Below are 15391 nucleotides of genomic sequence, written 5' to 3'. Positions count from 1 at the left end.
GTTATATTCCTGGTGCATCAAGGTCTCTGAAGTTTTCGTGGCTGTCTCAGCATTCTTCTGCTTCGTTGTCGTATTTATGATGATTCGAGAGAAGGAAAAGGAAGGTGCCTCCACAGGACTGCTGTAACGATTATTGGCACAGAGCAGTTGCAGGAAGCCCTAAAAGGTTCCTGCAATGAAGGGACGGTATCATAATATGGAGACTTCTCTAAATGGGTCTGCTCCTGCCACTAATGTCTCTAGCAACTGTTATCAAAGTGAGACAAGCTCTGAAACTCTGGATGGACAGTAAGCTTCTTACTGTCTGCTCAAAAGGACGATCCTAATAAATCGTCATAGTTAATGGGGGCAAGGAGCATAATTGCTTGGGAATATTGAAATATGGTACTGTGCAATTGCATTGGCGAAGACTGGAAGGGCTCTATGGCAGCTCATACGGACAGTTCCAAAGGTTAATTCTCGTACTTGTGCTGGTAGAATTGTGTGGAATCTTTCAATTTCAGATCAAGTCAGGCCCTTCGAGGGGTGGTTTAAATGAACAACTTTCTTTCATCAACTCTCTGGACTTTTTGGCTGGTTATGCAACATTTATTAAAAAATCATGGAATGTAATGCCTGGAATTTGAACCTTGTATCTTGAGCTTCGGTTTCTTCTCTCTCATCCTCCAAGCTCATAATCTATCCTCACAAGACTTAAAAAAGAAACGACCATTCACAAACAACATTCTACTCTTTATTATTTTGATTTAAATGCTAACTAATAATATACTGTCACAGAATTGCACGAGGAACAATTACAATTACCACAACAGAGTCCATCCTATGGGCAATCCAGATGCAACAGAATACTTACAAGAGCACAACATATCACCTGGTCGTCATCCTGTAAACAATCCAGGCAGTAGTTTTCCCTTATAAGCGAGTGTCTTCAACACTCCACACCAGTCAATCCAGTGCACCAATTCTTCTTACCCAACATTGATACAGCTAACCCTTGACAGATAGATTCTTGACTGCAACACCCCGACGTTAAGCAGGGATCTTTGTTCATAAGTCGTTCAAGGAGCTAATATCAAATTCAAAGGACCCCTTTCATTCTCATCACTGTCTCAACATAGTAGTACAGCCTCCAAAGAGTCACTTTATCCTGGCAAATGCATCCATGAAATTGTCATATACAACATGCTTAAAGAAAACCAGAGGACAGAAGGGATGTTCTCAATCTTCTAAAAGACAATCAGGCAAATCAATCACTTGGAATATCTGTGAAGGCACTGGTATGAGTCAGAGTCACATGGCTACCAAGACCAGAGTGAATCAATTAAATGAGGAACAGTTTAAAAGGTTAGATGGCTATGAAACTCCTATGGTAGCCTAACCCGAAGAAAAGGGAATCAAACATCAATTAGAATGAGATACTTAAAAACAGTATCTGAATGATACTCGAGCAATATCTTCCTCATCCTTAATGGTTCAACAATTTCCAGCAACTAATAATTTGAACTGGCCCGAATATATGGCACCAAGTCTAGCATGCAACGAAAACACATATTTTAGTAATGACTAAAAACTAAGAAAAGTAGCATGTCCTAATTGTGCTTCAACAAAAAGGGTCTAGTCTAACTAGACTGACCGAGACTTCCTTGCTCAGTTCAACAGGGTAAAGTAACTTGGGGACAGGTCCACAGGGATCGCAAATCAGCTGAGTTCATTACCAGATCCCAGTTGGCACAGATTTTCCTGGGTCACCAAACATAACCCAGAACTAAGCTCTTTTAAATTGTGTTCAATCGGGTCAAAACCAGCAGGTATTTAATCATTTTTTTTAATGTTGTGGAATTAAATTAAAAGAAAGAGTATGTAAATAAAACTAGAGTTCGTATAATTTGTCCAATTACTTGTGTCTTCAGTGCTCAGCAGAAGGCTGTGACATGATCAAGTGTTAATTGACTGGCCTTCATTGTCCTCTAATATAATTTGCAATCATGGCATATCATCAGGCATACTTTCTACTAGTCTCTTGAAATGAATTTTTTCAGCCGTTAGCTCCATTTGATAACTAGCGGTCCCATGTCCATCTTCTTGAAACCAATAATCTACTGGGTCACTAGTTAAGAGCCAGCAGTCTGACTGGTACTCCTGTTCCTGTTCTAGCCTTTGACATCTTATTACATGTTAATAACACAATTAAAAATAAATTTTGTCAAAAAAAAAAAGAGAGAAAAGGTACAAACAACTTAAAAGATTGCCAATAGAGACCACTTCATTGAATCCATTACCTCCCGATCCAAATCAATGTGAAATAAATCACAAGGATCTCCTTCTGACAGCTTCCCCTGGTGGATAATTTCAAGAACTCGATCCAGGGCCTTCTCTGGGAGGTTACTAATGCGTCGTCGAAGCTGTTGCTTCTCAATTAGAGTCATCTCCCTGGATATTTAGCATTCAAAGATTTTGTTGAGAGCTATTATACAAAATGGAATTCTTGTAGTTAGTTAGAGTTCCTAGAGTTTTACTAAAATAGGGGTAGAGTTGTATCTTCACTTAAGTGACAAGGTATGTAGGCATGATAGTAAGGGTATTTGGTACTATGTTCTGTACTTTGTTAAACACGGTGTCTTTTGAATTTTTGATAGGTTGATACCCTGCAGATCAATCAAGAAGAGGCCTTCAATCAAAGTTATTCTAACCATTTTGTGTTTGTTCAAAGACGAGAGACAAGGGTAGTAATATGATTGTGTACTTGAATGACATTGTCATCTCTGGCAGTGACCAGAAGGGAATTGAGGAAATGAAATCTTTCTTGAAACATCTTCAGACAAAAGACTCTAGAAAAGTGAAAGACGTTCTTGACATTGAGCTGCACCTGAGGCATAAGGAACAAGTAGAAAATTGATGACCACTCATTCTCATTCTCTCTCACTCTCCCTCAACTACTACTTTGGTTTCTGGCATAAAATCTCCATTTTCTATAGAAGTCTTACAATTTTTATTTTTAATTTTTATAGAATATAGAAGTCTTACAACTGCAAACTGTGAAAGGTAACAGATTCCAACGGCCACAAAAGTTCATGTCATACCTGCAATTTGACATGATGGCATCAAGATATTCTTCAAGTTGCTGCTCTAGGCGTGTGAACTGAGAAGATAAAATAAACGAAATTCAGCAAATGAACCATAATGACCTTTAATTTCTTCTTCAATTACTTCCTATTTGCTAGCATATCCTTAAGTAACAATAGAAATATCACTTATAATTCACTGCAATGAAGACAAAATGGTGTAAACCTCAAAAAACTCATTATCACTTTTTTCATCAGTTTAATAGAAGCGCAAAGATCTTTCCACCAAAGGCTCAGAGACAAACCTTCTATTTCAGCCTGTGACCATGATTTTACCAAGACTTATGATTACCTCCATTTCTGCCTTTATTTCCATTGCCTGTGATTTACCTTTACTGTCAAGGCAAGTAATGACAAGTAAAATAGAAGTGGATTTTACTTGACATTACTTGCCTTTTTCAGCATTAAGCCCTCCATTTTAGCTCATCTCACCAGGCAGTATTACAGCTGAATTTCCCAAGTATGGTCATATTGCCATTACTTGTAAAATATGGGATATAAATATATATCTACACAAACAAGCACTTTGAGCTGGTCATCATGACCAGTTGCTCATCACTTTCCATAACTTTAAGACAGACTTTGTTTAGCATCACTTCCCATTGAGAACGTCATACTCTTTAATTACTTTTCAGTTCCAGTGTCTTTTAAAGATCATTGCTTTGTCAGTTCTGTTTCTTTTTTTTTTTTTAAAAAAAATCAGCAAGGAAAGTTGCATGACAAGTCTAAATGTCAATGGGATGTCAAAATAAAGTTTAAAAAAATAAAAATTGAAGTGCATCAACTATGAAATTGAGATTAATAAAGTCAGTGAGTAGCCTGAAGGGCCATTTACAGGTATGTAAATCAGTCACAGGAGGGAAGACAGTCCTATTCCTTCTAGTCAAGATAAAAGGAGAATCATAAAGTTCTCCAAAGTACTTTTGAAATACACAGAATATGCAAACGCATACCAATTCCAACCAAAGAAATTAACAATACCTTCACAAACAGATCATCGGAATATTTCCTCAAAGTTATCTCAGCAGGTGATCCACCATTTTGTACAAATTCTTGGAAGTCTAGTCTCAACTGCAAAACATAGGAGCTCTTAAGTTATCTGATTCTTTCTATTTTGTATGCTACAACAGAGACACATATGATTTTAATAATGCCCCATATTAGGCTTATGCTATCTCACTTTTATACCACAGTTCAAGCAGAAGTAAACATCCACAGGCATCTATTACTTGAATAACTGTGATCTACTAAAAATCGCATCTATTATTTGAATAACTGTGATCTACTAAAAATCATCTCACAACTCAAGTAGATTAATCAAACTAATACTCTGTCCAACCTCTCTTACTGTTATTGACCAACTTAAAGTAAAGCACTGAGTATTATTAGAATACCCCCAGCCAGCTAAGAATAATAAAAGCATACGCCCAGTATAAAACATAACTTACAACAAAAGGCAACAGTTTCAATAACTATATTTGCCTATAGCTTTAGTTAGTACAAATAAAAAGTTCAGAATAAAAAAAAAAATCATGTCTCTCCTACTCTGCTCTATTCTAATTGTAGGAAACATTTCAGTTCAGGCACCATCATGATTGGGGAAGAAAAAGAGCAAGACAAGGAAACTTGTAACTTCAAAAAAGACGAAGCTTACTAGAAATACGTTATGCAGTCATATATGTAATGGTCTACACAGAAAGACTGGAAAGATGCTCAAAAGCTTAAATAGATGATGTAGAGAATGATAAAATCTTATTCTTCAGAAATGTAATTGTCAATCTCCTCAATCTATGTGTGCATTCATTATACAGAAGTCTTCTTGCATGGCAATTGGGAGAGAAATTCCAAAAGAAGCTCCACCTTAAATATCTATCTTTTTCTTCTTTTTTGTGATTTTAAAAAGCCTCAAATCTATCTTTTACATGCACCTACTCATTGTAGCAGTGAATAGGAGTATTTTGGACATTTGTCTTAAAGCCTATATGCAGGCAAATAACAGGTCAGATATAGGCAGCATTTAATCATGCCCGAGATTTGGATTTAAATATAACTTGGTTTTCCAGATCAAACCCTACCAAAAGTCTTTTCAGCCCTGAAATATATTTGTTTGCTAAAGTTTTACATGTCATTCTTTCAATAAAAAAAGGTTTTACAGGTTGTATATGTATTTCAATCTACTCAATCACTAAGTTGCGTGAACTTTGACCACAAGCAAATCATAAAATAAGCAATACACTGCCCCAAACAAAAATTATAAAGCACCTGTCCATGAGATTCAGAATCACCAATGGTCCCAGCAAGCCTATGGATGTCTGCTGAAATGACGGAAGAAGACATCTTTTGTTTCTGGCAAAGACGTTCACCTATCTTTTCATCTGATTCACACGAATGATCAGGCGATTTCTTTTCATCCTTAAGATACTTCTCAATACGGTGTATTGCCACAACTATCTCAAGATTCTGCATAAGAGATACAGAGACTAAGCACATTAAGTAGAGGAACCCAAATTTGCACCTCCAAGTCACTTAAGTTGACTTTTTAGGTTATTTTGAAGAAAGGAACTTCACATGAGGGTAAAATTTGGACCTACATCATCTGCTTGCTGATTCAGATTAGTCACACTTTGATCAAGTAATGCCTTCAACCTCTCTCTGTGGACACTTGAAAGCCCTTCCCCTATTCCACTACTAAATAGTGGGGCAGAACCAGTGTAGTGGCAATCACTACAACCACATTTGGCAGTGCCCCCAACCATGCAGTTTGAAGATTCTTTTGTGCGGCTTGCATTGCATCCAGGAAAAGAAATGTTTTTTGAACTAACAAATAGTTTTAAGATCCCGTCCTTGTAATAACCCAAATCAGGATTTTGGTCATTCTGCCCACTAAAGTTTTCTGCATCACATGAACTGGTAGGCATCACCAAAAAAAGGGAGAGAGCAAGACACTTCTTCCTGGAAAAAAAATGACGAGGTCAAAATTGAAATGATAAAACTAGATACAATATTTAGAGACAGCATATAAACCTGCATCATTTAGATGGAAAAAGAAACTTAAAGGCCAAGAAAAAGATTGGCGCCTATGCAAAATTGTAAATTGAAGAGACCATTCCAGTGTCAGAAGTACAAAGTAACAACACGAAGAGGCAATCAGAACAAAGCAGAACGGGACCCACTTGATTAACTACAAATCCGTCTTTAAACCAGAAGAGTTATTATTTTTTTATCCTATCAAATTCAGCAGTGAACGCATATATGCAAAGCCGACAACGCACAGAGAAATACATATAGTAAATACTACATTAGAGCATAAAAGGCACATAGAAGGGCAGAGAACATTTATAATAAATGAATGTAAAAAGAGGCGCAAAAATTCAAGTTTAAATGTTTTAAGTGTGGACTTTTTTATTGACCAAGATGAGTAACTTACCAATATGCTGAAAACAAAAAATAACAAAAACTAAATAAAAATCCGGAGTACATATTATTCTCAAAGACAGACAATATCTGTTATTACATAAGAAGACAAATATTACCATTGAAGTTTTTCACCAAAACCAAATACAATAAGTTATACATCCTTCTCTTGGTATATAAAGGTAGTAAACATCTTTCCCCAATCACAGCACCTGGCACAACTCTTTTAGGCTTATTCTATAAACGCAGGCACATGCAAAGTCAACTTAGAAACAAAACTATGACAATGGAACCATCTATAGATGGTACTACAAAATTACCTAAAATTTCCAAGGACATAGAAGCTCAAGCTAAATTGGAGACTCTTCGATCAAAATGACTATTCTGTAGAAGCTGTGGTATTACTGTTTTTCCAAGTCACTGCAAGCCCCCATACTTCATCTATTGTATTTGGCTCATTAAAAGTCCATGAACTAATATTGTTCAACATATTGTGAATATTCACTGGTTGTAAGCATAGAAACATTCATCAAAAGAAATCTTCTATAGAGCTATGAATCAAATCTTGAATGGATACAAGTCTTTCTTACAAATAAGTTCTCAATCACACCTCAAAACAGAATATCTCGATCCAATCATGAAGCATCTTGCATTCCACTTTACCACATGCTGCTAGGCATCTCACAACTGCATGTTGTTTTTTCTGTTCTTCACTAGATCCTAAATCTAAATCAACGGTATTATTCAGCAGAAGCTTATCAGTCTTCACATTTGAGGACGGGTAGCTCATCATGTCAGCTAGTTCCTGGATAGAACGGGATGTGCTCTGTCGCACCTTAACTGCAAGGATATATATAGTGTTCCATAATCCAAATTGTAAAAGACGGTCTCTCAACAAGTCAAAAGTACAAGAATAAGGCAGTATCCCTTCATCAACCATGATCTCAAAGTATTTACAAGCATCTTCATTTTGACCTTTCTTCTTACAAAAGACCATGGATCATGACAGTATACATTGTGATAGAAGGGTAAAACCCCATATCCTCCGTGCCATCCCAAACTTCTGTTGGTCGATCTACAAGCCCTACTTCAATAAGCATTTTAAGAGGTATATTATAAGTAATGGCTATCTGGCTCGCAAGAATCTCTCTTCATTCTACTAAAGAGCCAAGGGCCTTATTGACCTCCCAAGATTGCAATGAGCAGCTAAAATTGCACTTGAGCTTTTAGGGATCAAACCTCCCTCCATCGTCTCATCCAGAAGTTTGTATGCATCATCAATCCCACTGTTGTTACATAATACTTTGATAACCAAATTGTAAGTGAATAAGTTAGGAACCAAATTATACCTTCTCATCCTATCAAGGATACTCATAGCAGAATGAATATCATTTTCTCTACAAGAAACATGAATGAAAACAGAATTCAGTGCAAATTGGCCTTGAGACCATGGGAATGCATTTTCCCTAATAGCCTACAGCGTCATCGACCATTCCTCCTTGACAAAGACATGTCATCAAAGTGTTATACGCAACCACATCTGCAGGACATCTTTGCTTGAGCATTTCCTCATACATCCCATATAACTTCGCAAAAGTAGAGTCAGAAATACCAATTGGGCCCGCATATGTGAAGAGAAGATTAGCGTTTTCATAAAGTGATTCCAGAAAAGAACCTCCATCTAGAAAAGGAACAAAACTTCTGAACTTAGATAGTTGGAAGGTCCGATAACGATGGGAATGAATGAGAACCTTCAGGTTTCCATCTACAGAAAAAGTTTCTTCATAGCCATATCGACTTTCGGTGTTGACATTTATTCACACAACTATTCTTTCGTCTGTCATATAGCAGTACTCTCCTGAAGACTTGTAATATGATTTTTCAATTGGACTTATCTCCAGTAACGCTGCGTGGGTGAGAATGCATATAACCAATAACTTGAAATGAGTCAAGTATCTGTTAAGTTAATTGACCCGTTGTAAATCTAGCAGCAAAGTCAAAATCGACTACAGAACACACAACAATAAATTCAATAGAACATGGCACATCCCAGTGTCATAAAAACCAGATAATCCCTGAACTAGTGGATTGGCCTATTCCAGTTCAATTGGGTTTCAACAATTGATTGAAATGGGACAAGATTCACAAAAAGAAACTTAAGAAATTAATAAAAACTGAGAAAAAAGCCAAAAATGCCAAGAAAATCATGAATAAGGAAATATGCACCAGCTATACAGAACCTTTTTTGGTGATAATAGAACTCTACATATTTAAAAAAATTCACAGATAAAAGTTTGGCCTTTTCTTTTAAAAAAATGATAATTATTGTAAGAGAAACCCTGGAAGGAAAAGAATGTAGAAACACCTAAAATTATTAATAAAAAAGAAATTCAAATAAAAATGTATGAAACGCTACAAAAGAGAAACTACATCCAAAAGAAACAAAAAAAAAAAGGAAAGCTAAGAAGGGAGAAGTAATGAGCTTGCAACTCGTAATAAAGAAACCACAATTTAAGAAAACAAGGTGTTTCTGGAGGATCCCATCCCCCACAAGAGAATCGGCCAAGAAATAGAACCAATCACTGAACAACAATGTTTAACCTCTATCTGAACACCAATTCAACCTGATATAATACCAATTACAGAGTTCATTAAATTTGATTATTCAAATAAAAAATATCAAACAAAATTTTAAATCCTTAATTTCATGTGGTAAGTTCACCATCAAGCTGCTAGCACCCTTACTTAACAAAAAGACAAGAAACTCATGAATCTGAAATAGAATAAGAGAAGAAATAGAAACGTCCATTGTTGCAAAGAAGAACAAAAATTAGAAGAGAGTACATTAGGGAATGACAGAACTATCTATCCATAAAAGATCCTATGCATGATAGCAAACAGAACATAAAGTTAGACACTAAACATGCAAAATCTTCTTTAATTTCTTTCAGCAATAAAACGCATACCCGAGAGTCCGATCCCAAGTTCCAGATCACAAACAGCGGAGTCGCTTCATTCGCGACCGACCCAGCTGCGGCACGCCTCTAATAACTTCCTCCCTCCCCAAAGAAGTAAAGACACAGGACCTGTCTTCCGCGAGATGCAATAATGGCTACAAGGGAGTATACTCACTGACTATGGGAAAAGCTGCAGAGTACTCCCAAGAACGGATTCCGTCACAATTTTTCTACATTTTTTACCCTAAATTTTATTGTAACCATAAAATTTTAATTAAAATACCCATAATTATGTTTTATATTTCGATGTTTTATTAAAAAAGTTATTTAATCTTATAACTGATTATCCATATATACTTAGGTAGAACGATGAGTAATGAAATAACTCTTACATAATTATATATAATACCTGATGAAGTATACATAATACATATATCTGTGTAGTAGAGGTGAACAAATTATCACTCAAATTCTTATTAGATGGGTAAATATTTTTTTTACTTAATCATAAGATGTTAAACAATAATTAGATAATCTAATAAAATTAGCCTCCCTGCAAGGAGCACACAAACCTGATTGAGCTTTGTCACCCACCTTTTTCCGCCTGCAATTGCTACCAATTCTTTTGTTCTGTAAAGTGAGTTTTAACTCTTTGAAAACTGAACTTTTAATTCTTGTTATTAACTTAACAAACACAAAAAATAAAACAAATCATTATATTCAATTTTCTGCATGAAAACATTTACATCTAACAATTTCACATCCCCATTTCTCTATTTAGAGAAACCTGAATGTCACAACTAGTTTATTTTGGCTTAGTGTAAATATTTACAGAGCAGTCAAAAAAAAAAACCAGCTTTTGTTTCTTAGTCACAAAACAGACAGAAGCCTTATAACAGAGGCAAAGATCCGACAGTGTTTCCCTGTCAATCTCTTAGTTGAGATTCACGACTGGTTAAAGGAACATATCTGACAGATGTTTCTGTGTGGATAGTAATAGACCCATCAGGCTTCTTGTCAACAACCTTCAAATCCTGAAACATGGTTCCGACCGGGATTACCATCCTGCCTCCAGGCTTTAACTGGTCAATCAGAGGTTGAGGGATTTGAGGAGCAGCAGCCCCTACATGAATTGCATCATATGGTGCAAATTCTGGCCAGCCCTGTCTTCCATCTGCAGCAATGAAAAGCGCACACACAGAATTCTCAAAGTGAGATAGAGATTAATAGTTGTCGAGTAGGTAAAGATCATTTGCTAATGATCGTTGAAACTGTTCAGAAATCCCTATTTGACATGGGATCCATGTGAGGCTCTACTCGGATCCAATTGGGAGCTTTGAGTGGTGTCCTCATGCTGGTCATGAGTATTTCGATACCCACTAAACAAACACATTTCCCCCAACTGAACACTAATTTCTACTGGCAGAATAAAAAACGTGGAGCTGCTGGAGGACCTACCTCCCACATGGATAGAGAGAGAACCTTCCTTCAACAATGGTGCTGCTGCACTTCTTTTAATATTATCCATGGATGTCGCAACCAATTCAGGGATGTGATCAATACCAACAGCACACCCTTCCGGTCCGACCATCAGAGCAAAGCATGCTGTCAGGTATCCAGTACCTTCATAGTCACCACATGTGAGTGTACAACAGTTAGTAAAGCCTAACCAAAAATCAGACTAATTTCAAAAAGATTCAAACCAACTGCAATATTTTAGAATGTATTGTCATACAGTAATCACCAATATTATAGCAAGCAGGTATAAGCTATCTTGGATGGCTACAACTTGTACTGAGGAAGAAGAATAAATTGAGCTCTAGGTGAAGTGGAAGGTAGCCTAATGATTAGCCTAATGGATAACTAAGTGATTGGAACTGGATTTCAATGAATACGGGTTTTGAAAGGCAAGCATGTATCTAAGCACTACACTCACTGATGCAGAACGGACAAGTAGAAATGCCCAATTTTTTTTTTCTTTTAACAGTGACAGAATGTCCAATTCAGTTTTCTGTGATAGAAAAGGTAAGGTAAGCACCCAAGATAAAAGCATCATGTCTTGCATTCTTGCCTCAGAAGCTACTCTCTTGGCAAATGCAAAATACATATTTTGAATACCAAAAAGAAATCCCCTTTAAACAGAAGTTAATGAACCAAATAATCTGGTCACCTTTTAACCAATACTCAATATATATTTACTTAGAGCAATGCGATTGGCACAAGTGATTTATAATCTCAATGCACATCCTGTGAGACAATGAATGCACAGAAGAAAACCACGAGGTCTAAGACAAATTTATCTGAAGGTTGTTAAAATGGTTTCTCATACTTATAAAAATACTCGGCAACTACACAACATCATAGTAGACAATACAAGTCATCACAATGAGGTGTTCAATATAAACAAATTAGACAGAACAGAAGAGAATGGAACAGTGAAATAACATCATGAGAAGTAATACAAACCTGAACCAATGTCTAATGCATGCATGCCTGGCTGCAAATGGTCCTCCAACAGCTCCAGGCACATGGCATGCATATGAGGTGCAGATATAGTGGCATTGTAACCAATTTGCATTGGACTGTCAATATATGCTGGGGTCCCGTCTGGAACAAATAATCCCCTGTCAACAGTGTCCATTACTTCAGCCACTTTTGAAGACTTGATCACACCATATTGCTGCAAATGTTCCACAAGTGCTTTATTCTTAACGATACCATCTTTAGACCAGAATCGCTGCAAAGCCATATCAGAACGAAACAAATGAATGAATGCTTCCCACCAAAAAAAAAAAAAAAAAACGTATATGCAGCCAACACTACATATTATATTTGATAAAGGCACGTTCAATTCAATAAGAACAGAGATAAGGCCAAAACCAACACTTAAATCTGCAAACAGGAAATAAAAGTAAGAGAGCCAAATGCAAGATAGATATTTCATATTATCCGGAATAATGAAGGATATCAACATGGTTCCTGTGACACATTCTTTCTCAATGCAATTTAAGTGAAAGAAGGGAGAAAACTGCATCGCTCTGGACACGAAAGCAGCTCCCGACGCTGAAAACAAAGCCTGAAAAAACGATTCACCACAAAAACTAACAAAAGAGGCTTCACCACCGCAACTCGTCAAACCTCCATGCCTTAAGTTCTTCCAAACCTAAACTAAATATTTCGTAACAGGCTTTTCCACGATATCCGTTCCCCCATTCATCACATTAACGAAACGATTTTTGGCACTTGATACCGATTCCTGTAGAAGCTAACATATGCTAGATACACAATCACATATTATGAATCTCCAGAGTAGGATGTTATTCACATCAGTGACTCACTCCAAAAAGAATTCACAAATCCCAGCACACAAAATCACATCTTGTTCAGTCAAATAAAATCCCAGAATTCTCTACTCCAAAGCCCAACGAATCCAACGCACTGACTACCTTATATTCGACACAATTCCGAGGTGGGATCTTACCACACAACAATAATCCAACAATACCATTCAATCCGACGAAAAGCCACCCAGAACAGTACAAAGATAGCTAGGTGACTCGAACCGATCAAAACGATGATCATTCTCGAAATTAAAAAGACTTAACGCAGAAAAAAAAATGACGGGCAGTAGAAGCGAAGTACCTCCATGCTCAGAAACCGGCGAATTTCGGCGCAAAGCCTAGGTTCGGGGGGGTAAAATTGGGAGGAAGCTCCGGCGAATAGTGGCGAGCGACGAAGGGCAGAGGCGGTGAGCAAGTGTCTTAACGGCGAATGGTAGCGGCAACCATACGCTACAACTGTTGATGACATCTCTCTTTTTTTTAAAAGAAAATTATTTTTCCAGCATCTTCTCTATTTCCGGAGCACCGCGCTTCCCTCCATCCTACAGTCTACAGTTTCTTTTATCTGCCGGAACGTGGTAACGTTGCTAAACGTCAGATTAGGTGGACCCATGATAGAATGGCAGGACTACAGTTTAATGAATTGAAAATTTCCAAAAAATCATTAGTTGATCTTTTTGTCAATAGTACGAACAATTATTTTAAATTTTTTTATTATTCAATTTTGGAAAGATGGAAGCTCCTCTTTCCCTCCGTTTCCAAAGTAGAAGTGGTAGAAGAGTGAAGGTATAAACTACCATCCAACTTCGTAAGAGCAGAAAAGGATATCGTTCACCCTCTGTATTAATAATATGTGGAAGAGTAAATGCCCCTCATCTTGCCACTACGCAAAGGTAGAAGTTTCATGAAGGGAGTAGACGGGGCTTCCCCTTCTCTCAGACTGGAGAGGTTTTTCACTTTCCACCCAGTGTGGGAAGGGAGAAGTCCGACATGACAAGAAAGAATATATTGTTAAGTTTTCTTGGTAACATTAATTAGCCAGAAATAATTTCTTGCTAAGTTTTCAATTTTCCATCATCACCAAATTCACCACGCGTGGCAGTGCTACAAGCATATACGACATGACAACCTTGGCCAGAGCAAAAAAATAAATCACCTCGACACCCAACAACGAGACCAGACGCGAGAGAGATCCAGAAAAAAGCGAAGAAACCAACCTCCGTCATGAACGGGGCTTCACTGGCGGCCAAGAGAAAGCACCTGTCCGCCGCCGCCGAGGCGGACTCTGGCAATTGCACGAATGTATTGAATAGAAGACTACCAAAGCAGAATCCTAGACCGACCGCCTGTCTCCTGGTGGCGGTGCCGGTGTGTTCCCTCGCAATCTGATGCAGCATCAATCGAGAGAAGAAGAGGTTCCGTTTCTTTCTGCAGGCAGCTGTGCGTAGGGTTTTAACTTCTCCGAAGTGCAGGAAATTCTTTGAAGGACAGGCAATCTTGTCCCTGCCCAGGAGGAGATCGATTGGGGACTTTTGCAGGATCGCTCCTTGAGCCATTACCGCAGAGCTTTTCCCTCCACTTCTGATTTTGGCGGTTTAACGAAAAAAACAAAATAAATGAGATAGGGCTTACACCTCTCATTTATATTTTTTAATTAATTAACCCAAATAGGAGGAAAATATATTAAAATACATATATTAAAAAATAAATTTTATAAAACAAAATAAGGTTTCATTATATATTTTCAAATATAATAATTAAAAAACATTTAAGAGGTGTATTAGTTTTAGTAATTGTATTTAATTATCTAATCGAGGGCAAAGACAATTAATAAGGTTTAGAATTATATTTTTTTACCTTTTAATAATGTCGGTCTTTTAAAATAAAAATAATATAAAAATAAGTATTTAAAAATATTTTTGGGTAAAAAATATTATGGACAATGTGACATTCACATGAATGAGGGAGGGACAAGGGTCTAGGGACTACCCCTTTTGGTATTTTTTCTATTTATCTTTAATTAAATATAATTATAATGAATTAAATATTAATAAGTCATTCATTTCTTAAATATGTATTAAATTTGAATGGTAGGATTTGATATAGAAATAAAGTAGCTAAGATATTGAAGTTAAAAATCAATTTATTGATAAACATGTGGATTAAATTACGATTCTACGACGAAAAAATTGCAATGACAATATGAGAAACAATCGCCTGCTTATTAATGTCGAAGCAATTGATTATTTTGTAAACTAATTTTAGATAATCGATCGCTTCTTATGTAGGAGTATTTTCATCTGATTATACTGATAAAAAGCTATATAATTCACTTTTCTATAGTATAATAAATCGTTCAATGTCTTTATTACTTTGTTATTGATAGAGACAAAGTTTGTTCTAGTAAGAGTAATTTAGCTTTCATAAAGAAAATCATTTTGTTTCACTTTTTCCCATCATCTTCTTTAGCTTTTGAGAAAACCCAAATATTTGATAATATCGTATTCCTCTCTACATGAAAAACAAAAGAAAAAAAGGCAAAAAGAAAGAAATCTTT

General features: G+C 36.6%; 2 protein-coding genes across 5 annotated transcripts; both read right to left on the bottom strand.

Annotated features, from left to right (window-relative positions):
* Positions 1-711: 711 nt before the first annotated feature.
* LOC137962804 (uncharacterized) lies at positions 712-9695 on the bottom strand. Of its 3 annotated transcripts, XR_011115169.1 has the most exons (8): positions 9503-9695; positions 5714-6074; positions 5385-5582; positions 4104-4193; positions 3081-3139; positions 2280-2430; positions 1899-2155; positions 1084-1147 (listed from the first exon to the last, which is right to left on the bottom strand). XR_011115169.1 is itself a non-coding variant. In XM_068809883.1 (7 exons), the coding sequence occupies exons 2-7, from the start codon at positions 6038-6040 to the stop codon at positions 1079-1081; spliced, it is 894 nt and encodes a 297-aa protein (XP_068665984.1). In that variant the 5' UTR covers positions 6041-6074; positions 9503-9692; the 3' UTR covers positions 712-1078. The 3 variants fall into 3 exon arrangements, 2 of the variants coding, with proteins under 2 accessions (XP_068665984.1, XP_068665986.1); XM_068809883.1 differs by lacking the exon at positions 1899-2155 and having other exon boundaries at positions 712-1147; positions 9503-9692; XM_068809885.1 differs by lacking the exons at positions 1899-2155; positions 9503-9695 and adding an exon at positions 6857-7136 and having other exon boundaries at positions 712-1147.
* A 560-nt stretch (positions 9696-10255) lies between these two features.
* LOC137963054 (protein-L-isoaspartate O-methyltransferase 1-like) lies at positions 10256-14419 on the bottom strand. Of its 2 annotated transcripts, none has more exons than XM_068810237.1 (4): positions 14052-14419; positions 11960-12230; positions 10952-11116; positions 10256-10667 (listed from the first exon to the last, which is right to left on the bottom strand). In XM_068810237.1, the coding sequence occupies exons 1-4, from the start codon at positions 14388-14390 to the stop codon at positions 10420-10422; spliced, it is 1023 nt and encodes a 340-aa protein (XP_068666338.1). In that variant the 5' UTR covers positions 14391-14419; the 3' UTR covers positions 10256-10419. The 2 variants fall into 2 exon arrangements, with proteins under 2 accessions (XP_068666338.1, XP_068666339.1); XM_068810238.1 differs by lacking the exon at positions 14052-14419 and adding an exon at positions 13136-13349.
* Positions 14420-15391: the final 972 nt, after the last annotated feature.

The sequence above is a fragment of the Aristolochia californica genome, unplaced genomic scaffold, assembly GCF_029961685.1.
Source record: "Aristolochia californica isolate CCGP_79_NKW_82.1479 unplaced genomic scaffold, dmAriCali1.0.hap1 SCAF_4, whole genome shotgun sequence".
Classification (NCBI taxonomy): domain Eukaryota; kingdom Viridiplantae; phylum Streptophyta; class Magnoliopsida; order Piperales; family Aristolochiaceae; genus Aristolochia; species Aristolochia californica.
Note: the sequence above shows the minus strand (reverse complement) of the source record. Positions and strands in the feature narration are given on the sequence as shown.

Bases quoted from the DNA above. Each gene is read 5' to 3' on its own strand.
- LOC137963054 (XM_068810237.1), bottom strand. From the start codon at position 14,390: ATGGCTCAAGGAGCGATCCTGCAAAAGTCCCCAATCGATCTCCTCCTG. The intron at 12,231-14,051 runs GTTGGTTTCTTC...ATGGCTTTGCAG, and splicing joins AAGCCCCGTTCATGACGGAG to CGATTCTGGTCTAAAGATGG. The intron at 10,668-10,951 runs GTAGGTCCTCCA...TCATTGCTGCAG, and splicing joins TCTCTCTATCCATGTGGGAG to ATGGAAGACAGGGCTGGCCA.
- LOC137962804 (XM_068809883.1), bottom strand. From the start codon at position 6,040: ATGCCTACCAGTTCATGTGATGCAGAAAACTTTAGTGGGCAGAATGAC. The intron at 2,431-3,080 runs GTATGACATGAA...CTAAATATCCAG, and splicing joins GCCATCATGTCAAATTGCAG to GGAGATGACTCTAATTGAGA. The intron at 1,148-2,279 runs GTAATGGATTCA...TGCATTTGCCAG, and splicing joins ACATTGATTTGGATCGGGAG to GATAAAGTGACTCTTTGGAG.